This window comes from Ochotona curzoniae, unplaced genomic scaffold, assembly GCF_017591425.1.
Source record: "Ochotona curzoniae isolate NIBS_2020 unplaced genomic scaffold, NIBS_Ocur_1.0 scaffold_2683, whole genome shotgun sequence".
In the NCBI taxonomy this organism is placed as follows: Eukaryota; Metazoa; Chordata; class Mammalia; order Lagomorpha; family Ochotonidae; genus Ochotona; species Ochotona curzoniae.
Window position 1 is genome coordinate 9,185,579 of NW_024467100.1, and position 25,049 is coordinate 9,210,627.

Here is a 25,049-nt window from a genome sequence, read left to right on the forward strand (position 1 = left end):
CACATTTACATGTCATGTAATCACAACAATATTTGAGGTAAGTGAGATAGCTGTCTCTGTTTTACAGATGAAACACCGGGTTCACAGCAGTTAGATGACTCAGTTTGTATAACTTCCAAGTAACAGCAGCAGAATTCAAACAGAATCTTTTGTCCTGAAACCTATGAGGTTCTGCTCCCTACATTTCTTTGCCCACTATTAGTTTTAGCTTAGGTTCAGGGTTAGTTGTTTAATGAAGTAGCTTTATGCAGTCAAATCCCCATGTTTAGTACAACTGGGCATCAGGCCACTAATTCTCTGGAGTCAGCCTCGCAGGAGCTGCAAGTGAACTTCCTGGCCTAAACCAAAGCAGTGATTCTTATTTCACTCCCCTGAAGATACTCAGGGCTGCTATCCTGGCTTCCATGATAACATTGTCATGGACATTTGTAAAGGGTCCTCAATCATAGATCGAATAGCATATTTAATATGTATCTGATCAGAGTTTTTCAGAGATCTGACTTTGAGGCACAAGAGAGCTGATGATTGCCAAGGAACAATCTAGTTTCTTCTTCGTCATCCTTCTCTAAGGTGTCACCCTATCAAGATATTTGCTTTGCTATCACTATTAATTTCCCTTTTAAAAGCAGAACCTGAATGTAGATTTAGCAAGAGCATATGTGTTGTACTAAGTATTTGTTTAATAGAAGCAGAAGTGAAAAATGATCAACCAGCAAAAAAAACTATCAATGCTAGTCAACAAAACTACCAAAAGAATGTGTTAAAATTACCGTTTGAGTGAAGTTGAACATCTTTTGATTTCATTATTTTTTATAGTCCTAGACTATTTTCTTGATCAACTGTGGACTTTTTACTTTTCTTGTGGCTATTTTTATTTATTGTGGCATTAAGCCTTTACCACTATGTAAAAGGCCATTGTATATATATACACACAATCTTTAAATAAATGAATAAATAATATATTATGAAGCAGGCTTAAGCTCCCTGCTAGTCCAGTCCTGAGTTGGAATTGGAGCCAGGGAGTCTGCAAGCCCATGCCCTCAGCCTCTGTGCTATGTTGCTCCAGGATGGCACAGCTAAGTCTCCATGACTTAGCACACCAGAGACGTAAGGACAGCAGGGATGGTTTTAATGCCAGCACAATGTGGTTTGTCAAAACTGGTGCAGTGAGGGCAGTTGCATTTCCTGTATTTTCTCCCTGTAGATGCCACTCCCGTGGCTGTCCACACCTGTCCTCCTGCCTCTTGGATCCTGAAGAATAGGTGACTGTCAGGGCTTCATCACACACCTGAGCGAGGCCAGTGCGCAGATGTCATTTTGCGAAATCAGCCTCAACAAGTTCCCTCAGACTGGTGGGGTTGATGCTGGAATTTTAAGATATTTTCAGGACTCCACTCTTGTCAGTGATTAGATTTTCTGTAATAAATAATACTGGCTTATAAAATCATTATTAGTGGCTACCCAAGGATAGGTCATAGAGCATCATGGATAGGTGAAGTAACTGAAGATCATGGTGTTTAAGACAACCTGTTCCATCTTCAGTCTTCTCTCAAGAATAGTTCCAAAGTGTTTTAAGTAGTTCCCAAATATGGTTAGTGTTTCTTTCTCAGGAATATCATGGAAGCATTATTCTAAACATTTCAAGATTGTGTTTTAGCTTCCTAAACACAGGGTTTGAATCTATTTCCATGTGACATGATTTTGAGCTCCTTCTTTATCCTGGTCATTGTACAGGAAGGAGATGGGCAAAGAAATGAGATCAACAGAAGGGAATCAGCACAAGTGTTTATGGTGTTTTTTGCATAGGGAAAATAACAACTGAGCCTATCAAAATACTGCATCCTGGATGAATTCCTTATAGAAAGTCCAGGAGATGCCTGGGCATCCTAACATCTGTCTCAGATTATTAGGCCTTCTCCACCTGTGGGCTCTGTTCCACCTAGTCCCAAAACCCATCCTCTACAACACAGGTGAATATTAAGAGACTTGACTTATTCCCAAGTAGAATGATTGGTATGAGTCTCCCTGGACTAATAGCAAAGTCCATTATTGCAATGGATCGGATCTCACTAGCCCTTTGAGTTTTTCTTTGATGATGCAGATTCCAGCTTGACAGAGGACTAATTTTTTAGGCAGTGTTCTTTCTGGAGACCTTATTGCCCCTCTTCCTCAGGCCATACCAGACAAGGTGGACACAGTGGGCACAAAAAGAAGAGCCAAGAGTTGGCATTTCCAGTGGATTCACAAGCTCAATGACATTTTTGGCTGTGGGTAAAATATTGAATCTGTGCAACTTATTGCATTCTGTGGACTATGATTGTAGGGGAGAATGATTCAGCTGTTTTCTGCTCTCATAGAATCTACTAACAACTGACATACTTAATTTTGGTCAGAGGAACTTCATGTTATTGCCAACCCAGCTGGACATGAACTTTGCCCTTCCTGGGAGTACCTGGCAGCATGACTTCTGGAGATCGATTTGTTTCAAATATTTACATCCTTCAGACAATCACATACTTCCTCATGGTTTTGGGATTCCCCAGCCTGTGCCTTACCCCTCATCTTCCTGTTCTGAATAACCCTGTTACCAGAACCTCTTCTCCATTTGCTTAACTGTTCAGCATCGGCAGCCTCCACCTTCATTCTCTTCCAGGTCTCTGGGTTGGCCTCATTGTCACCCAGAACTGTTCCTCCAAAATTTTAATGCTTCTCCAATTTCTTATTGACTTCTCACAGCTTGAACTTTTTAATACCTCCCCTGCCCCCAATCCCTTCCTCATTAGGATCCTCTTTCCCACAATGCATTTCTGTTTTCACTTTTAATCAGTCTGTTTTATGATGGTGTTAAGCTTGTGCACCACTGGAGTTGACCCCTTAGCTGGAACCTTTGGCCTCATGAGCCTCTCACACTTGTCCACTCACTGAAGACACTTACTGATGCCACTTACAAATGCATAGTTTTCAACTCAAGCTGAAAGAGAGATGTTTTATTTGTCTTTATTCAGAGTCTCTGTTACTTTTAGTTACTAACTGGGATGTTAACAATGTTTCATAAGCTTCCAATTGAAGACAACCTCTCTGTCTCACTTTGGATAATATACCTTTGACTTTACCCCCTAAACATTGTGACTCTTAGGTGCCACCTCCCGCTTCTTTTTTTTTCTAGTTTAGAAAAGTTTATTTCTGTAAAGAGAACAGATCTCATGTTTTATATATACAATTTCAGCACATACCGTAAGCATCTAGCATTCTTTAACCCTCCCTTCTTTCTCCCTTTGTCTTCATTCCTTTTTTCTTTTTAATTTTTGTGCTGACATATTTTTAGATTACTTTATAGTCATAAATGTGTCCTCCACTAAATAATTTAATGATGGAAAGTGTAAAGATCACTTTTTCACAGGGATACAGACAGACTATAAATGGTACCAAATTTCAAGGTGAAAGTAAAACAAACATCAAATATAATTTTGGATGTTTATTGGGCAGGTTTGGTAAGAGACACAAAAGGATTTCAAGCCTTGTGTGACCAGGAGTTACTGGAGAAATAACCTTGCGACTTTTCTGTATCTTGCCTATCATCTTACTTTCATATATTTTTCTCCCAAAGGATTGGAGACTTTTTTTATGTTAAAAGTGGAGACATTTTAATTTGCACATTTATTCAATATTTTCTGAATACTTAATGGGTGTCAGGCATTGTGCTACACATTATAGATAAAAGGACAACTAAGAAATCTGTTTTTGAACACTTAAGTTGTTTTACCAAAATGTCCAGAAAACTTTATTTCTCCTTTCATAAGCAGGACGCATGCATTTGTCATTGTTCATAACTTATATCCTAGGGGAAGTAAAGCAATGCACAAGAACCAGGAGTCATCCAAGAATTAGCTGTTTTTCATTTTATAAGCAGGCAGTATGAATGTGCCAGCTCAGAGCTGTATTTTATCTTATTTTCTAACTTTAACTTCTTTTTAAATTGAGAGGCGAAATCATGTATTTTGGTATGACATCATTTTTTTAAGATTTATTTATTTTTTATTGGAAAGTTAGATTTACAGAGAGGAGGAGAGACAGAGGAAAAGGTCTTCTGTCTGCTGGTTCACTCTCCAGATGGCTACAACGGCTGGAGCTGAGGTGATCCAAAGCCAGGGGTCAGGAGCTTCTTCTGGGTCTCCCGTGCAGGTGCAGGGTCCCAAGGCTTTGGGCTGTCCTTGACTGCCTTCTCAGGCCACAGGCAGGGAGCTGGATGGGAAGTGGAGCAGCCGGAATTAGAACCAGTGCACACATGGGATCCTGGCAAATGCAAGGTGAGGACTTTAGCCACCACGCTATCATGCCAGACCCAAGATGTCTTTTTATTGTCTTTTGGTTTTTGTTTTATTAATATATTTTTTACTTATCATTATACTCTATAGTGCTTTTTCCTTGTCCCCTTATCATCTTCCCCCAGAAACCCTACCCTCTTGACATTATTTCCCAAATGATTACAGCAGTATGGCAGTATAATGCTTTATTAACAGTTACAAGATCAACTTTCTGTTATTTAAATGTATCAAACAAAATTCACATTGAGGTTCTAACTAACTCTATTGAGATTGGCCTGCATTCAGAATTCGGCTAACAACATCAGCTACGTGGATATAGGGAGAAAGGTACCCTATTCACTGTTGGTGAGAATGTAGGCTAGTGCAGCTGCTGTGGAAGTCAGTATGAAGCTGCTAAGACAAATGAAAATTAATCTACCACATGACCCAGCTATCCCATTTGTGGGAATATACCTGAAGGAAATGAAATCTGCATATTATAGCACCAAAATCCACAATAACAATAGCTTGGAAGCAACCCAGATGTACTACCCTATCATTCATCATCTATGCTTGCAATGCTATGATACACTAAATATCGGAATCTTGGACTTGTGACTTGCCAAAGGACTATACTGTTGTAATAGTATGTGGGAAAGTAGTAGGGAGGAGGAAATGGGGGATGGGAAGTGGAGTAGGGAATCCATGTACCTATAAAACTGTATCATGAATAATAATAATAAATAATAATTTTAAAATAAATAACATACATAGCTTAAATAAAATAGTTCATGGAAAATGTGTGTTACCTTTTCATTACATCCACAAACTTTTGGAAATGTCCTCAAATAATGTCATTATGGAGATAACCGAAAGCTGATCTACTATATGACCCATCTATCCCACTTCTGGGAATATATCCAAAGGAAATGAGATCTGCATATGAGAAAGTGACCTATAATCCTGATTTGCAGCAGCACAATCTACAATAGTAAAGACATATATTCATCTAGAGGAACTGTATAATGAAGAATAGCATAATGGGAAGTGAAGATACAATTTAGTATGTATCTCTACGTCTGAATGAACTGTCAATGAAATGACCTGTCAATGAAACTGTTAAACGTATCTTGACAATTGAATGTTGGACTTTCTGCCATTGTCCTTAGCTGCAATGTCATGATACACTTCAATAGAAGAATAATGGACTTGTGACTATTGTTGAAGGACTATATTATTGTAATAATATGGGGGAAAACATATATGAGGGAGATGGCAAATTGGGAGGGAGGAAGGGGAAAGCCCTGAACCTAAGGAATTTTATTATGGAAAATACAAAAAAGAAAGAAAAAATGTATCATGGCACTTTAGGTATAGATAGAGGTAGGAAATCTAGTATTATGCTGTTTGGGTATATTTACATGCTTCAAAACGAGAGTCCTGTTTTCATTCAGGAGGAGATACCTGCTGCAGTGCAGCTTTAGCTCCCAGTGTGTTGTTCTCCACTACATTAACTCATCTGAGAGAGTATATGTATTTCTTGATTACCTACATCCATTCATTTTGTAGTTTGTCTAAAGGCTGTCTTATATTGGAGAGAACATATGTCGTTGTTTTGGGGACTTGTTTATTTCACTAGCATCATGGTCTCCAGTTGGGACCATTTTATTGCAAAGAGAGGATTTCAGTCTTTTTTTATGACTAAGTAGTATTCCAAAGAGTACATATACCTCAGTTTCTTTATTCATTCATCTGTTGGTGGACATCTGGTTTGTTTCTATGTCTTCATTATTGTCGATTGCACTTCCATAAACACATTGTACACTGTTCTGTTGCATGCAGATTTCATTTTCTTAAATGTTTCCAGGAGGGGTTGGTTGGGTTGTATGGTAAATCGATGCTGTTGTCTGAGCACTCGCCGTACTGACTCCCATAGTGGCTGCACTAGTCAACACCAATGAATTAGGGTACCTTTTCCCCACATCCACAACCAATAACCCAGCGGTTGTTTTTGGTTGATTTCTGAGTGCATGCTATTCTTAGTCGAGTTAGGTGGAGCTTCAATGTGTTTTTTATTTGCGTTTCTATAGTAACTAGTAATGATGCCTTTTCATATGTCTACTAGCCATTTGAATTTTGTTTCTGAAAAGTGTCTGCTCATGTCCTTTGCCCATTTCTTAACAGGGTTGTTTTGTTTTGCAGTTGTTGAGTTTCTGAAGCTCTTTGTAGATCTTGAATATTAGTCCCTTATCTGTTGTGTAGTGTATAAAGATTTTCTCCCACTGTGTTGGTTGCTTTTTCACATGATGTCTTAACATATGCAATGTAGAATTGTTAAACCAACCTTATTTTAGATTTTATATGTTGATTTTTAATTAGTTTTAAATAGACTCAATGTGAATTTGTAGATATTTCTTCCTTAAAAATTTTTTTTAAAGATTTATGTAAAAGTCAGAGTTATAGAAAGAGAGGAAGACACAGACACAGATAGCTCTTCCACCTGCTGGTCCACTCCTCAAATGGCTGCAATTACCAAAATTGGGGTGGTCTGGAGCCAGATGCCAGGGCCCAAGAGATTTTCCAGATTTCCTATGTGAGTGCAGAGGCCCAAGCACTTGGGTCATAGTGCTTTCCCAGGCACATTAGCAGGTAGCTGTACCAGAAATGAAATAGCTGGGACACAAACCACTGCCCATTGTGGTTTCACCCCTTATGCCACAGTGCCAACCTTATCTAGATATAAACCTAAGAACATGATAATATTCCCTTTCTCCCTCTCTCCTCTCATCTACCTCCCATCCTCTAACTCTCTTCCTTTCTATTTTTAGTTTTTGAAGTAATATATTTTATAATTACATTACAGCAAAAAGCTTATTCTGGAACTGGCACAATAGCTCAGTTGCTAATCCTTAGCTTGCAAGTGTTCGCATGCAATAAAGGTGCCACTTGGTGTGAGTGCTGTGCTCCACTTCCAACCTAGCTCCCTAGGAAAGCAGCGGATGATGGCCCAAAGCCTTGGGACTCTACCTGCACTGGGAGCTTGGAAGAAACTCCTGGTTTGGATTGGTTCAGCTCAGGCCATTTTGGTCATGGGGAGTGAGCCAGTGGATGGATGATTTTCCTCTCTTTCTCTCCTTTCTGTAAATCTGTCTTTCCAATAAAAATCAATAAATCTTTAAAAAGACTCAATCCTTAGCCAAATAGAAATTTAATGAGAAAAAGCAAAAACAAAATTGCTAGTTTGGGTGAAATGAAAGCAATAGCTAGGAATGATAATTGAATGGAAAAATGACCATTTCACTTATACACAGTAAATTTTAAAGTAATCACAGATCATTAAAACTATGGTAGCATAACATTCTTAACCATTGGTTTGGTAAGGTTACAAAAATTATAAAACTATATTTATTGCAATACTGATACAGACATTTCTTTCCTTTTTGTTTGAGTTTAAAATTTTGCCTCCTATATATTAAGGAGAACATATAGTATTTGTCTTTATGAGTCTGGTTTATTTCGCTCAGCACTATGTTATGTCCATTTTGATGCAAATGGTAGGATTTCATTTTTTATAGCTCAACAATATCTATTGTGTCTATTTGCCACATTTTCTTTATCCATTCATCTGATGGTGGACATCTTGTATGATTCCAAATGTGGGCTATTGTGAACAGTGCCGCCATAAACGTGGTGAGGCAGGTATCTTCTGTAGATTGTACTCAAGTCCTTTGGGTATATACTCAACAGTGGGATACTGAATCATATGGCAAGACTATTTCTAATTTTTAAAGAAATTTCCTCATTATTTTCTATAATGGTGGCACTAATTTACATTTTCAGCTAGGGTGTGTTAGCATTCCCCTTTCTCCATATCCTCCCCAGCATTCGTTACTCTCTGTGTCTTGGATATTAGTCATTGTGACAGGTGTGAAGTGATATCTCATTGTAGTTCTGACTTGCATTTCGCTGATGACTGGTGATGTTGAGCGTGTTTTCATATGTTTGTTCTTGTTCAAGTGCACTGCTCTCTGCCACAGTTGTCTCTTGTTCTGTGTTCTTGACCCTTTCTGTGGTGCTCCTGCATTCAGTCTCTCCTGCACTCTGCTTCAGACTCGTGCTTTAAATGCACATCTCATCTCTTTGTGGCTTATGTTGTTCAACAGAATAATGTCCTTTCTAACTGAAAAACCTTCCACTCCAACTTTCATATTCTTCACTCTGTTAATAAAATAACATGTGGAGATAAAAACTTTTGTCTCTTTTTTCTCTCCTTTTCTTTCACTCTACTTTTCATAGGACAGAAAGAAATGAATGCATATTTCATAGTTTGTAGAAAATTCAATTAAAAGTTAATGTACATTCTCTAAGAACATTCTGAAACATGTATGAATGCTTCTGAATCATGAGGACTGTGCTCTCTACTTGTTTACCCACAGATCACACAAAGGATCTTCTCCCCCAAACGCAGGGTTTGTTAAGGCATAGGGGTAAAAGTATTGGAACTAGGATTTTTATCCACTTATCTAACCCAATTTTATCAGCATTAAGCTGTGGGGAGTTTTTTGCATCTTTTTTGAAATACTTGTTTGTTATTACATCATTTCAGAATCTTTATAGAGAAATATGCAAAAAATGAAAATTAGAAATCCATACATAATCAACTTTACAGACATCAATGAGAAATTATTCCTGGACACTGTCTAGCAAGCAGGCTACAATGTAGTTATACAATGTATTACATACATACAAACACACATTGTACACAATGTATGTGTAGTTCCTATAATGGGTCATACTGCTTCTATCTGTCCGTGTGTAGCAAAATCTTTCCCTGTTCTGATTCTGTACTCTTCTCATCCTTTAGTTTCTTCTCAAATGCCATCATTTCTATGATGATTCTTTCTGATCAGCCTAACTAGAAGTGACTATTTCCACTAAAGCATCCTTGAAGTTGCTTATACTTTTCTCCTTTAAAGTAGTTCTTGTATGTTGTTGAAATTACAGTACCATATTCTTTTAGATGACCATGCCATTCCTAATTCACCCATGTCTTCTATTCACCCATCACATTTCTTGGCCCTCAAAGCTAGTAAAAAACCTTTTCTTTAATATATAATGAGGCAATGAAAAAAATAGGTCTATGAAAAATATTAAAAATGAATGATTAGCATGAAACAGGCTGTGTGCTGAGATGGAATATTACAAAGAAGCTAAGATGTCTTACAATAGAATTGAAATATTGCTCTGCCAGAAATATCAAGGATTGTGTTAGCATCTGAAGTTTTGTTCTTGGTTAGTATGGAATTGAATAGCTCTTGAACAATAGCTATGCTTATTAACACAGTAAAGCAGAAGGGCCTGGGAGTACTGAAGGTCACATTGCTCAATCTCTGTCCATCAAATTTTATACGAGAAAACCATCTGATTTCAGCAATCTTGATGCTAATCACTGCCAAGAGTCTGTTGCCACTGAGCTTCCAAAGATGGGAATACTCCAGCACAAACCTAAAGGAGAATGTCTGGTGTTAGAGTTTTCAACATTTACACTGGATTAAACCAGTGATAAGTCCAGCCCTATATATGCAGATTGGCAAATTGACCATGGATTATGGCTTGTGAGGTGTGCCCCCCAGGGTATCTCTATATATGTTCTATGGCCTCTACCATCTATTATTTGCTAGCATTTTTGTCTGGATTAAAGTAATCGAGATTGGTTTCTTCACAGGCCATACTTGATGATTAAGCATTGCCTAATCTAGGGACGGGTGGCCACATTTTCACTCCAGCCTTTCCTAGTGGGATCTCTTCCCCATTTTAGACTGTGAAGAGCAAAGGATGGATGTATTGAGGTTTGTAGAAGGACCAAATCATGACAGCTTTTTGTTGTTGTTATTTTGGGTGTTCTTTTTTTTTTTTCAACATGTTTCTGCCAATTCTATCCACTTCCTCTGGAATATGCTGAATTCAGCAGGCCAGGCTTTATTAATTCTATCCCCTAGGTCCATTGGTCATCTGGTAGTGCTTCTGCTACACACAGGAGCTGCCTCCCTGCCTTCTTTTAATACTTGTAGCCCAAAGTGAGCACTTCTTGAGGACCTCTTTCCAGCCTTACATTTCCGTGCACCATCCTCGCCTGCCTGGACTATGGCTCTGCTGTTCTTGATCCTTGGTGAGTAACCTGGCTCCTATTGGCTTAGGCTTCAGAGTTTTTGGAACTTGGTTTAGCAGAATTTCTTCCCTGCCTATCCAAAACAGATTTGGGTATCATTCAAGTAGGACTTCTTTATACTCCAAAATGCTACTTAATCCATACCAAATCCATAATCAACTTTGATGACTAGATTTTTTTTTCTATTTTTCTGTATTTGTATGGATGGACAGGTTTGTGATAATTTATGTCATTTTCCTTTTCATACAAATATTATTAAATGTACCATTAAAATATAAATTTTTGAGCCCAAAACAGTGGCATAAAGCAATGAAATGAAGTAGAGTTCCAAGACAATCAAATTTTAGTGATCGTTATCTGTTTTCCTCAGAAAAGTCTTTCTGTATAATATTTCCCAGTTTTCTTTTGTCTGTGTTAACCTAGAGGGTACCCTAATTATTTGGGAGATTTTGTAGCCCAAATCTCTTGATTTTTGGCTTTTTGGTATTTTTTAGTTGTCTGATTATTTTGAGTCACAATATTTCTCTGAAATCTTGGTCTCACTTTTATGAAAAGACTATGATCCCCAGAGGTTTGCTAGACTTTCTCAGAATAAATAATGTTGGGAATCTAACTACGTCATCTGAATTCCTACCCTAACCTAGCACATCCATGTTTAACGTATTGGTGATCTATGCCTTGCTGAAGCTGACACTTGTCTCTCAGTGTTGGCATTTCTGTGTTCTTTTGAAGATGCTGGCCAAATTTTGAACATTTCTATGTCCCATGTGGTACCTTGCCCTAATGACTGTACCACTGAGTCCCTGAGCCTCATCTGCAGTACCATTTCCTTCATGAAGCCTTCCTGGTCTGTGTAACCTATAATTGTTCCTTCTACTACACAGCTTGCAGATCATTTACTGCCTGTGTCACTTTTTGCACCTTTACATATGGCATAGCACTTTCATCTTTTTCCATATGCATACTAGTTTTATATTCTTTAATATACACATGGGGGAATTATTTAACAATTCATATATGTGAAATGTAACCTTTAGTTTGGGACAACTGAAAATAGGATCTCAGAGTCTGAATGTGAGCAAGTTATGAACATGAGAAATTAAGAACATGAGAATATTGACAAGTTATTTGGAAATCAAGAGAAGAAAAAAATACTCTTGACCTAAACCATTGCAATACTTGGTGCTATCTCAAAATTCCTAAGCTTGAAATGAAAAAAACCTTCATTTCTTCAGAAAAAATAAGTCAGATGAAGGTAATAGGAACATCCTGCGTTTGAACATGCCTAAGGTTCAGGAACTGGCAATGATTATGGGGCTCAGGACTTGCTACAGAACCAGAAGGTAACTTAATGGACACAGCAATCTAACCACACACAGACATTATAGGGAGGAAGCTTCACATTTTGAAGATGTAGTGGTAATTAAACCTAGGTGTTTATGAGTAAATCTAGAGCAACTTTCTGACTATTGATTTAAACCAGGGCTCAGTAAACTACAATCTGACAAGTGAGAATCATTCAACAATTTTATCTTTTTACATGATTTTATTTTTACATGAAAGGAAAAATAAAAGTAATGGTAGCATTTCATAGCACATTAAAATTACATGAAATACAACTTTCAGAGTCCGTTTATAAAATTAATTGGAACACAGACATGCTCATTTGTCTATGTGTATAAAACTGATCTCATGCCACTACAATAGAATTGAGCAGTTCTCACAGGTACCGTATAGCCCACAAAATCTACAATTTTATTGTCTGGTCCTATACAAACCAGTCTAAATGCATTGCCAGTGAACACAGACAAATCCTGAGACTTTGATGTACTCTCTGACTTCACCATGGTATTTTTACCTCCCCCTAGGGCATCTTTCCAGTGACCCCCAGCATCATCACTTTTCAGGCAGTAATAACTAATCTAATTGACCAGCCCAGAAAGCCAAATCTATGCCTGGGATTGAGCTATCACTACATACAAAGGGAACAGGCTGGGCCAACTAAACATGGTAGAATTGGAATCTGGCTCCTAGATAGTGTCCCTGTATTCTCCAAGGACAGTCAACCCAGAAGAAAGTCACAACGGGGCTGAATTTGGTGGCTCCCTATCTTCTCACAAAATTTGGTAAGGTGTATCTAGATTTTTGTTCTTTGAACAAAATATGGATCATTGACTCCATGGCCTCACTCACTCTCTTCTTTCTTCTCCAGCTGTTTGCACAGGATCTGGCCTCTCAGGTAAGATGGTTTGGGATTTCTTAGAGGGAGGCAAATTTCCTTTCTGATTTTCACCCTACCCAGCTTTGCAATTTTATGTGGGCAGGTTTCCTTGTCCAGAATTTAGAAAGGTGTAGGATGATTTATTCTGCCAGGAAACAAGAGATGTGTCTCCACTTGAACTACACTGCCCAAGAAAATCCATCAGCATCCAGATAAGGGAAAGCTTCGTTTCAAGCACAGAAAGCACTTCATCCTCCTATGTCTGTCAAATGAGCCTGTTGTCCTTTTGAACACCAGAACGTCCAGTCTCCCATGCAGCCTCAACGGCACCTTTGTTTGAATTAGACATTCATTTACCACTATATACTACTAGTGGAATGTCAGTCTCCCTTGGTTATCACTTGGGCATCCTTTGAGCAATGCAACAATTATGTACCTAAGGAGAGTCTAGGGGAGATGAGGCCCATGATGACGCAAACCCTTGGAGGTTATTTGTGAATTAGTAGTTTCTTTCACTGTCTCCTGGTCGCCTTCTCACCTGAGCTTGAAGTGGTCCCAAAGAGGAGCATCTATAAACTACTGTTAGTGTAAAGGTTTCTATATCCCAAGGAATCTGATTTTTCAAATAGTTTATTTTAGATCTTGCATTAACACACAATAATTGCACATATTTTACAGTGTAACGTTTCAGCATATATGCATTTCTTAAAATGAACACACCAGAAAATTGCTCTTCCTGTTCCATTATTTTTGGTTATGTTTGAAGGTTACTGGCCATTCCCTTATTTTAATTTTTTACTTTATTTTTAGTGTTGTTTATATAATTGAGAAGCATACATCAATGTGGGCCTCCAATTGGGGTGGGGAGGGTCGAGGTAATGAGGAAGATAATGGGTAAGATGAATGTTCCAGTTCTTGCCTTTTTTCCCTCCTGTTTTTACTAGGCGGGAAGGAAAAAGGGGCTATTCCTTGCTGCCAAACTATATCATCTATTAAATATATACTCGGTGGCCCATTACTCCAACATATCCCCTGACCTCCTTCCCCTACCAATCTGCAACTCCCCTCACCACTCCCTCCACTCCCCACCCAACTACATGCCTGGGGCTGAGGTAGCATGTCCTGGTCCAGCTTCCCCTGCATTTTGCCATGCTGTACTGCATGGCGTGATGGCACACACAAAGTTCTCTACATATATATATTTTTAACAATAGGCAACTATGCTGGCACACTGGTGTAGTTTGGCATTAGCCCCCACCAGAATACCAACCATTAGTTGCTTTTCTCCCAGTAGTGTAGTGCTTGCCTAGGTACAAGACACTTGGTTGCTGCCTGTAGCTGGATCATCTAGTTCTTTATGTAGGATATTGCACATCTCTTTAAGTCATAGTCACCCACACTGTGGTACAAAACACCAGAACTTGGTACATTGTGTTTCAGGACCTTTTGTCCAAAATGCTATCCTTTCCTCCCACTGCTCTTCCCAGCTTCCTGTAATCTGATTTTTTTTTTTTCAGATTGACATTAAAGACATGATTACTGTTTACAGCATTTGTATAGACTTCGGAGGAACGGCGGGAGATTTTCTACTTGCAGTTTATTTTGTTATTTACCTAAAGGACTGTTAAACCTGTGATTGTGAAGTGAATGGAAAATATTCCATTGTTAAAAATTAAACAAAGAAGGAAGGAGTAGGGTGGGTGGAACACACAAGCAAGAGAGAGGGCAGTGTGGGAAGTATCACTAAGTTTCTAAACCAGTATTGTGAAATACTTGATACTTATTCACTTTATGCAAATAAAATGATTTAAAATATATTAAAAAAATTACTGCTTCTGGAAGCCCAATCGCTTGATCTCTTCCCTCTGTCTCTAGGATTGTCCTTATTGGCGGTGCAGGAGCACAGCAGTTTATTTCACAACCTCTCCACCTTAGAAGGTTGCTGCTTCACCCTTCCCCTCCTTTCCCTTCCCTCAAACGCATTCACAAAGGTCCTGCCCAGGACACAGCTGTCCTGAGGAACCCCTCCACTGTTCTCACTGACTTTCAATAGTGTCTACCCTCTATACCCTCAAACTAAATTATTTGCTCCCTTTTTTCTTTTATTTCATTTTATGACACAGTTTCATAGACTCTGGAACTCCCCCAACCCCATGTTGGATTCCTCCACATTGTTGCTCCCTCTGTTTCTTATTTCATCTTTCCCAGGAAGTTTTTATGTGTTCTCCATAGAAAATGAAAATTCATCAAAAGTGAGAATTTTGTAACCCAGAGCGAAATAAAATATTCAGTTCATGATTCTGATAGTTCAGTGTTCCTGGAGTACTCAGTGATGTTCATTCAAACTCTAACCTTGAATCCAATGTCCCAAATGCTATTCCTGAGCAATTCCTCTTAAATTATATTTATGCTTAGATGTATAAACTTCAAACTAGGTCTTGCAAAATGGAAATGGAGTTTCTATGGCTACATTTTATTCATTTATTATTATTCTTTATGGGAAAGTCAGATGTAGAAAGAGAAGGATAGACAGAAAGACCTTTGATCTGCTGATTTGCTCCCCAGAGGCCGCAGTAGTCAGAGCTGAGCTGTTCTGAAACCAGGAGCCAGCAGTTTCCTCTGGGTCTCGCATGTGGGTGCAGGGTCTCAAGGCTTTAGACCACCCTCTACTGCTTTCTGAGGCCATAAGCAGAGAGCTGGAAAGGAAGTGGAACAATTAGGATACAAGCTGGCACCCATATGGGATCCTGGCAGTTGCAAGATGAGGATTTAGCCACTAGGTCATTGCGCTTGGCCCTATAGTTAAATTTTAATTTCTACCTCTATCCCCTGTTCTTTATATTGTCTCCCTCAAAACAATGAAGAAGGATAGAGCAATAAATCCAACATAAATTTATCATTTAAAACCAGTCAGGTCAAAGTTTTCTCACCCGTCTCTGGGCACTGATTTCAATTCTGGGAAATTTCTGCAGAGTTAAGACAAAACATATAGTGAAAAATTGTGTTCCTCAGTAGTTAGGTTATATTCATGCAGTCAACTGGGTCATTCTTGTGGCCTCCATGTTGACTTCTGTTATGCTATTCATGTCCTAGTACATTGTTGACTCCTAGTTCAAAAGCAGTGAACAGAAGTTCCCCAGTGTTTCGTTGTTGTTGTTATTAGACTCTGTGGCTAAATTGACTTGGGAAGATTGCCTCAATCCCTGTAAATGAAAGTTCTTGAGGACAGAAATCATGTCTTGCTCACCAACATTCTCTAGTTCTGGAATGCACGGCACCCAAAGCACAGTATGTTCTCCACAAATGCTTATTGTATAGTGGGTTCTTCCTGGTCTCTCCTCTGTTTCCATGTCTTGGTTGAAGACAGAAAAGGTCTCATGGTATTTCCTTTCCCCAGAATTCTAGTCAGAGAGTAAACACAAGTTCTTAAGTCCAGAGAACTTACATGGAGTCTTTTTGGTACCTCTCTTTCATCATGTCTCCTAGAACATGGAAAATTACCAGGACTCTCAGACTTTGAAGCTCCAATTCTTTTACATGTCTTCTAAGCTAAGTGCTTAGACAAGGGATGGTGTCACAAAAGTATCATGGATGGGTAGAAATGGGTCCCTTTAGTGGAATAGTGTTCAGCCCAAACTGTATACTGTGCTACTATGGAAAAAGAATCACAAAGAAAAATTAAAAAAGCAAATGGTAGATTTTTTTTCTCTTCTACTGTGGGCTAAGACTTCCATTATAGGATAGTATGGTCACAGAGTCCTTGCTTCCTTGTAAGCCATTCTCACCATCTGTGAAATAATGGGGTGGACTTGGTGGCCTCTGTTGGTCCTTCTGAATACTAGAAGAATCTGAATATCCTGTATAGATCCTTAATTCACATTTTTCACTGAATCTTCAAATTGCAAATGCTAGAAGTCATGGGTAGGCAATGGGAAGTGGAGTTTCTTGGTAGTGTACAATTAAGAATATAAGATCATCAAAACAAGAAATGCTGTGTGATGTTCCTCTCCTTTTCCTTCCTTTTGGTCTCTTCCTTTTTAGTGTCTCACCTCTTTACAACTTTTGTCAGTGGTGGGATAGTCTCAAATTGACTGAATATTTGCACAAGCAGTTTGTGCTCTTCCTAGATATCAAGCTAACAGTCTATCTCTTTACAGAATCTCCAACCGGAGTGCGGCTGGTGAGAGGCCCCCACCGATGTGAAGGGCGAGTAGAGATAGAACGGATGGGCCACTGGGGCACTGTGTGTGATGACGGCTGGGACATGAAGGATGTGGGTGTACTATGCCGGGAGCTAGGCTGTGGAGCAGCCAAGGGAACTCCCAGTGGCTACTTATATAAACCATCAGCAGGAAATGAGCAAAGGGTCCTCACTCAACTGGTCAATTGCACTGGAATGGAAAAGATGCTGTCTGAGTGCGAGCAAGATGAAGATGTTTTTGATTGCTCACACAAAGAGGATGCTGGGGCATCATGTGAGAGTGAGTACAGCAGGGCTCAAGGATCGTGTGCTAGCTGCCCATCACCCACATGATTTGTCTTGTTGGTCTTTGTCCTTACCACTGGCCCCTCATCTTCCTCATATCTGATAGCTTCTCAATTGTGAGCAATGGGGATAAATTATATTCACATCCAGAATTGCAATTTCTATTTCAATGAGGTAATGTTTTCCCTTAGTTTCCTTCTATAGAAGAACCTACTTATCTTATTTACATATACATACACTTGTGAAGATCCAGCAGCCACTAACCCTTGTTGATTGAGTGCCTTGTTCTGAAAGCTGGTGGCAGTTGTGAGAGAAATGAGCTCCCGAAGTGCTGTTTTTGATTGCTTCCGTTTCCAAGGAATCTTTTTACCATCCACAGAGGTGGTTGGGAAGTACTCATAGCAAATCAGAGTAACCTCATTAGGTGATAAATAGACAGGTCTGTATTAATTTCTCTACCTTCTGTTATTTGTTTTCCATATATGAATAATCTCCGCATGTATATTTTCTCCTCCATTAGACCATGACTTTTCTGAAATCTTGTTTTTTTTCTTTGCCAGCTCACAGAATTTGTTTTCCATGAAATACTTACTTAAAAAAAAAAAAAGATTTATTTTTTGTTGGAAAGTTGGATTTACAGAGAGAAAGATATTCTATTCACTGGTTCAGTCCCCAAGTGGCCACAACAGCCAGAGCTAAACCAATCTGAAGCCAGGAGCCAGGAGCTTCTTTTGGATCTTCCATACGAGTGCAGGGTCCCAAGGCTTTGGGCCGTCCTTGGCTACTTTCCCAGGCCACAAGCAGGGAGCTGATTGGGAAGTGGAGAAGCTGGTACATGAACCGGCACCCATATGGGATCCCTGTGCATGCAAGGCGAGGACTTTAACCACTAGGCATTGTTCTGGGCCTTAAATAATCACTTTTTGTCCCTAAACTGAAACCTCATATTTGATTCTTACATTGGGAGCTGCAAGTAATGTCTGAGATACCTATTTGAAATTGCCAATGCTAAATTACAAGAGTTTTGCTGTTGGCACAACTTGTATGTTGCTACTATTTTTAAAACTTGGAAATAGGCATTTAGCCTGGTGGTTAAAACACCAGTTCAGTTGTCCACATTCCACATCAGAGTGCAAGCTTCTCGGGCCAGAACATACTCCTCCTGTTCGCGATTCCAGCTTCCTGCTAATGTGGAACCTAAGAGGCAGCAGCTGTGGCACAAGTGATTGGATTCAACCCATATGGGAGACCTGGATCACAAGCTTTGTCCAACCATCACAGGCATTCAGGGACTGAAACAGTAGATGGGAGTTCTCTCCCTCTCTCTCTAACTTTCAAAAGAAAAATGTATTTTTCATGGGAGGATTGGCTCACTGGCAGAGTAAGTTGATCCTTCACCTATTAACCCTGGGAGCACTTTCCACACTTCCCAGAATAATACAGTTTGCAAACTGTAACGAACCTACTCTACTGCGCAACACTAGAACTTACTACTTTTATCTGTATTGGCATCCAGACCTCACACTATCCCCTGACCTTCCCTGTCCAGATTGACTTTGTTTTTTACGCTGGTATGTGAGAGAGAACATGTGGCATCTGTCTTTTTATATCTGCCTTACTTCACTTAACATAATGACCTCCAGTCTTTCACTCTTCAAGTAAATATTTATCAGGCAGCCTAAAGCTCACTCTTACACGTCATCCTAAACTTTCAAAACTGACAGATGTGTACTAGGATCCTGCCCTTTGATAATGCCATGTTCTTATATGGGGAGAACATTTACCCTTTCTTTCTTACCAGACCCAGACATCCCTTTACCTCCAGTCCCAGAGAGTGTACGGCTTGTTGATGGCCCTGGACGTTGTAAAGGGCGAGTGGAGATACAATACCAGGGAAAATGGAACACTGTGTGCAAAACAGGCTGGAATCTCAAATCTGCGAAGGTGGTGTGCCGGCAACTGGGGTGTGGGAGAGCCATAAATACACAAAAATCTTGCGACAAGTCTACCCAGGGCAAAGGACCAATCTGGCAGAGTCAGATAGCTTGCTTAGGACAAGAAGTAGTCCTTCAGGACTGCCATTCCGGGCCTTGGGAGAAGAACAATTGCACTCATGCTGAGGATACATGGGTGGACTGTGAAGGTAATGTCTACATATCCAGAGACAATGTTCATTCACACATTTACTTACAAGGGGTCCCATTCAAACAACATTACAGTGAACTGCTGATAAGACATAGAACTGTAGCAAGTTTATTTAATTGTGCTTCTCACTAATTATCTTATTTGTAGATTGTTATGCTCTGTGCCTTTCTGAGAATGTTTTAAATAATATTATGCACTACATTGATATGAATTGCTATTATATTGAATTCTGTCTGATATAGCATATCATTTCATGCACCTTTTAAGCTCTTACATTTTTAAATAGTATATGTCACTTATAAATATTAACATTATAAAATAGATGAGTCAGTGTGAAGATTCAGATAGAAAAATGGACCTGGTCCACAGGATTTGAACCTAGCATAGGGCTTCTTAATTACACAAACACGTACAGTCTCACTTGTGCTAGTTCAGTTTGGGTGAGGATGCAGATGATCTTAATTTCCCCCATTTTCTCTCTTTCTTTCAACCTCCCACTTCCTTTTTTTAACCCTGCAGATCCCCTTGAACTGAAACTTGTGGGAGGACACAGCCGCTGCTCTGGAAGGCTGCAGGTGCTACACCACGGAATGTGGGGCTCAGTGTGCAATGATGGTTGGGGAGAGCAGGAGGACCAGGTAGTGTGCAAACAGATGGGCTGTGGGAAGTCCCTCTCTCCATCCATGAAAGAACGGAAAATCTTTGGCCCTGGAGTTGGACGCATCTGGCTGGACGATGTCGATTGTTCGGGGAATGAACAGTCCCTGGAACTCTGCCAGCACAGGTTCTGGGGACGACATGACTGCACCCATGAGGAAGATGTGGCTGTGATCTGCTCAGGTAAGTCCTATGCATGGAATTCACGAGGATGATAAAGAGGGGAGGTAGGAGAGATGGACTCTAAAGAAAAGGATGTGACAAAGCGTAGTCATTACCCACTCCCTGTGTATCTCTAGGAATATCATCAGAGGGAAATTCAGGCATATCAGTGGGGTTGGAGAGTGCGAAGGATATCAGTGCCAATGATGCAAGTAATAAAAAAAATATACGGTTTATAAATATGAGAACAAAAATAATTTAAGCATTGTTATCAGTATCCTGATACAAAAATGAAGTTAAAAAAAAAGCAACCATCCAAAATCATAAAAGTCACTTTCAATTGTATATCAGAATGATAACATCCAGTCTTTCAGCTAAGGGTTAGTAAAGAACCTAGGGATAAGAGGATTCCACACTTAAGGCCTAATTTTAAACTACTGAAGATTTTTCAACCAATTCGCTTCTGTCATCACTCCATTACTTACCAATATTAAATACGGGAATGGATTTATGATTGAGAACCCTTTAAAAATGTCCATGACAATGTTATCATGGAAGCCAGGATAGCAGCCCTGAGTATCTTCAGGGGAGTGAAATAAGAATCACTGCTTTGGTTTAGGCCAGGAAGTTCACTTGCAGCTCCTGCGAGGCTGACTCCAGAGAATTAGTGGCCTGATGCCCAGTTGTACTAAACATGGGGATTTGACTGCATAAAGCTACGTCACTAAACAACTAACCCTGAACCTAAGCTAAAACTAATAGTGGGCAAAGAAATGTAGGGAGCAGAACCTCAAAGGTTTCAGGACAAAAGATTCTGTTTGAATTCTGCTGCTGTTACTTGGAAGTTATACAAACTGAGTCATCTAACTGCTGTGAACCCGGTGTTTCATCTGTAAAACAGAGACAGCTATCTCACTTACCTCAAATATTGTTGTGATTACATGACATGTAAATGTGCATGAATACTTTCTGTGACTCACGTGGGGGTTGAAAAGTCCCTGGGAAATTGCCCCCAATTTAATCAGCTCTTACAGGGTGGGATATCTGTGTAGTTTAGATCTCTTTCCTATATTTGGCTTTGTCTTCTTCTTTAGCTGATCACAGCTTGACGAGAATATCCCCCTTTTGATCTATCACCATCCTAACCTAACTGCATTTTCCTCTTCTTTTTTTTTTTACAGATTAGTATCCTGGTCTTCCTGATGCTTGTCTTGGCTTCCACCGGTCCCTGTGTGTCTCCTGATTGTTTCTACTAGGCTCCCACTGGGTCTCAAAACTTAGCCACAACTCCCTGACACATCAATAACATGGATGCTGTGCTGACGTTACAGCTGGCAAGTTCAAGTACCTGCACATGTGCCTGGAGATGTGGAGAAGAAGAGCATTCCACTGAGTTATGCTCTACTCCTAGCTCACACTGTGGGCTGATTCTGGCCTGGACTGCTTCCCTTCAGGCAACCTGGAAACCACAGATCTGCCACTGTAACCAGAGGTGCTGACCATTACCGAGGCAAGATCCACGTCCATAAACAAAGAAAAGCAACAAGAAAAGCCCTGGAGAGCAAATGTGGCTAGACCATTTCACAGAAATTGGGGAAATTGAGAATTTGAGTGAATCTGTGGAGTCTTCTTTCTATTTTTTCTCAAGTGTCAAATAACATAGCACTCTTCTTGGTGAAAGTAAACCATTTTCTCAGTAGCAGATCAGTGTCCTGTGGTTCTAGACTTTTTCCTGACCACAAAGAATGCTTCTTCCTCTGGATACTCCAGTAACACATCTTTGTTGTCCATCTTTACATAGCCTGCCAACATGATTGGCATTGAACAGGAGGAAACTCATAAATACATCCTATTGTATCCACAGAAAACTCATAGGTTACTGACAAAATTCCAAAACAGACCCAGAATGAGGCTGGGGAGGCCCAACAAGGTATCTGATGTCAACTAGAAAACATCATTTTCATTTTATGAAGCTAACATTTTGAGGCCTGTAGGGTGAGACAAGACAGGGAGATAGATACTAACGAGAGAATCAAAAGTCCATTGTGAAAACAAAAAGCTTCAGGCTCTGAGGCTCAGCTAACACTATGACCACCTTACACTGTCTAATAAATTAGATCTCAGTCTCCTTGTGATACGTTCTTCCTGCTAATGGAGAAGAACGTTACCCACTTCTCTGTGTTGGCATTTTAGACAAGATTAGGAGGTAGAACCTGTCTGCAAACACAATAATTCCCTCTCCCCTGGATGCCAATTCTCCCTGTCTGCATCCTACTTCAACCTGTGAACCGGAGGCCAATTTTGCTGTCTTGCACTTGTGACTCTCATATGTCTAACAATGCAACCCTGATGTCATGTCTTTTAGTCCCACATCTACTTTGCTTTCCTTCTTCTGAGTCTGTTTATGTTTCTAGCTTGGAATCACACAAGTCTTTGGTCCATGACTAATTCTGTCAGGATGATCCAACAGTTTCAGCAAGGCAGTAAGTGGGAGGAAGGATACACTGACATGGGAGGAAGTTGGGAGGAAGAAAGCCCAACATGTGACCAGAAGTCAGGAGGCAAAGCTGTGATTCCCTGAGTCACCACCTGGGGATAGACTGTGTCTTTCTGGAGGACCAGGTCTTAACAGGGGATGTGAAACACTGAAGAAAAAGAAGGTTTCCCAAACTGTGTGACAAGATGAAATAATGAGGGCCTTTGAAAAAAAATCATTGACTAGAGCAATGGATGGAATTGACACCATTCCACGCAAGGACTTGTCATGTATCAAATGTTCACACTGTAGATGGTTTGTGACAATTTCACATGAAGAGAGTTAGCAATATTTGCTTTGTTCATATTCACCTCTCCCTGTGCCTGGGCTGGCTGGAGGGGACCCCAAGAACTTATGGGAGTGGGCAAAGGTGGAAGGTGAAAGGAGTCTGGATCTCTCAATAACTTGAAATCCATCCAGATCCGAGTCTTACCCCAAACCTTATGGCATGTGACATGAGTGATAAGTAAACATAAATTATGTCAAACTTCTGAACAGTCAGGGTGGTTTATTCATCACAGTTAGCTTATCATAATGTATTGTTCAAAATCAATTTCACTGCTTAAGAGCTAACGAAAAATTCTGGTATCATTTGCCTTCCTTTTATGTCTCCATGTATTTTTATGCTTATAAGGAAATGAGATTATCTTATTCATAATTTTAGATTTATTATACATGTTGTGTATTTTAAATTCTTCTTTGAATCTTTCTCTGAGCCCTTTCTGTCCCTAAAAAATATACCCAACATGTGCATAGAGAGATCATTACAGTTTTGAACAACGTAATCATATCCCCCTGGCCAGCGATGATTGGTATCATAGTGGTCCCCAGTTTCAAGTCTAGTTAGCTCCTTCAGAAAATTGGGACTGAGAGCATGTTAGACTGTCTTATTAGTAGTTGGGTTTGTTACAAGTGAGTCCAGTGACTTTTATGTCCAGCAGGCTTGGAGTTGAGATAGAAGAAAATCAGTTGGAAAATCTTGTGGTGTGAAGACTAGATTACACAGCCAAATTAACAGCCTTTCAGAATGTTTGGTTAAAGGACAGGCTCTGAATGGATATAGGAGAATAAGCTGAGTTGGCAGTATGTGGGAAATCCTGATTCTGCTAGGGACATTGAGCTCTGGTATTCTGATGAGTCGTGTGTGTGTGTGTGTGTGTGTGTGTGTGTGTGTGTGTGTGTGTGTGTGTGTGCAAAGGAAGCCTTCCTAAGAGCAGTGATATTGATCTCTATGCCTCCACCTGAAGAGATTGACCCTGTATTGCCTGAGCAAACTGTAAAGATCTCCTCTCTGGTGCAGGGATAATAGATAGGAAATCTATGAAATAGTACTTGATATGTATTAGCAGAAATATTCTAGATGAAGTGATCAAATTAACTCATCTATAAAGAGAGATGACATAGAACAAAATACTTTCCAGTTCTCTATCTGATCACAACCAGTCTTCTTTGCTTCTAGACCCATAGCTAGACTTGCTTCCCAGCATGCTACCAAAGACGAGACACAAAGCATGATCAGAGTGGAGGGTCAATTGCCTCTGCAAGCAATACTGTTCTTTTTGATTTGTATAGACATAAATCTGGATAATGAGGGTAGGAAGGGTTACCAAAGATGCAGGGTGAAAGTACAGAGAGTACAAAGTTGGACCAGGCTCAATGTGTTGATTTGGGCTTACTAAGACTGTATCAGTGGTAAAGAGGGTAAAGCCACAGCCTGCAATGTCAACATCCCATAGGTGCTCCTGTTCACATCCTGGCTACACGGCTTCCAATCCAGTCACCTGCTACGGGTCTAAAAGCCAGCACAAAATGGTCCAAATAAATAGCAGTCCCTCTGCTTGGCTCACTGCTGGCCATCACAGCCATCTAGGCAGTCAAGCAGTGGGTGGAAGATTCTCTTTCTCTCCTCTCTTACCTCTACATATTTCCAAAATTATAACCAAAAATATTTTTACAAATTATTTTATGATGCATTTACATAGGTTCTGAGATTTCCCCTATTTCTTTCCCAATTCCTGCTCAGGTAACGTGTATCCTATATTGCTACAAAAGTGAAGTTTTTCTTAAACAGTCATAAGTCTATCACTCTGGTTAGTATAGCCATACATTGTTGGTATGGACAATGGCAGGGAGTCCAGCACCCTGTTCTCAAGATAGATTAAACAGTTTCATTGGGCATCCATCTTTGCTTTGGAAGTTAGATGCTTACTTCTTTGTATCTTCATATCTGGATATGACAGTCTCTGTTACACAATTAGTATAAATTCACTTAAACGAAAAGCCATAAAACAAAGTCGGTAACAGGAAGAAAATTGCAAATTTACAATAAGATAAAGAACATACAAATGATGACTTGTGTTGTTGAAGAA

At 39.7% G+C, this 25,049-nt stretch overlaps 1 protein-coding gene across 1 annotated transcript; it reads left to right on the forward strand.

Moving 5' to 3' along the window:
* The first annotated feature begins 10,396 nt into the window (after positions 1-10,396).
* On the forward strand, positions 10,397-21,843 carry CD5L (CD5 molecule like). Its single transcript, XM_041003389.1, has 6 exons — positions 10,397-10,473; positions 12,686-12,712; positions 16,852-17,175; positions 18,982-19,323; positions 19,845-20,165; positions 21,326-21,843. Exons 1-6 carry the CDS (start codon positions 10,449-10,451, stop codon positions 21,328-21,330), a joined length of 1,044 nt encoding a protein of 347 aa, XP_040859323.1. The 5' UTR covers positions 10,397-10,448; the 3' UTR covers positions 21,331-21,843.
* The last annotated feature ends 3,206 nt before the right edge of the window (positions 21,844-25,049 follow it).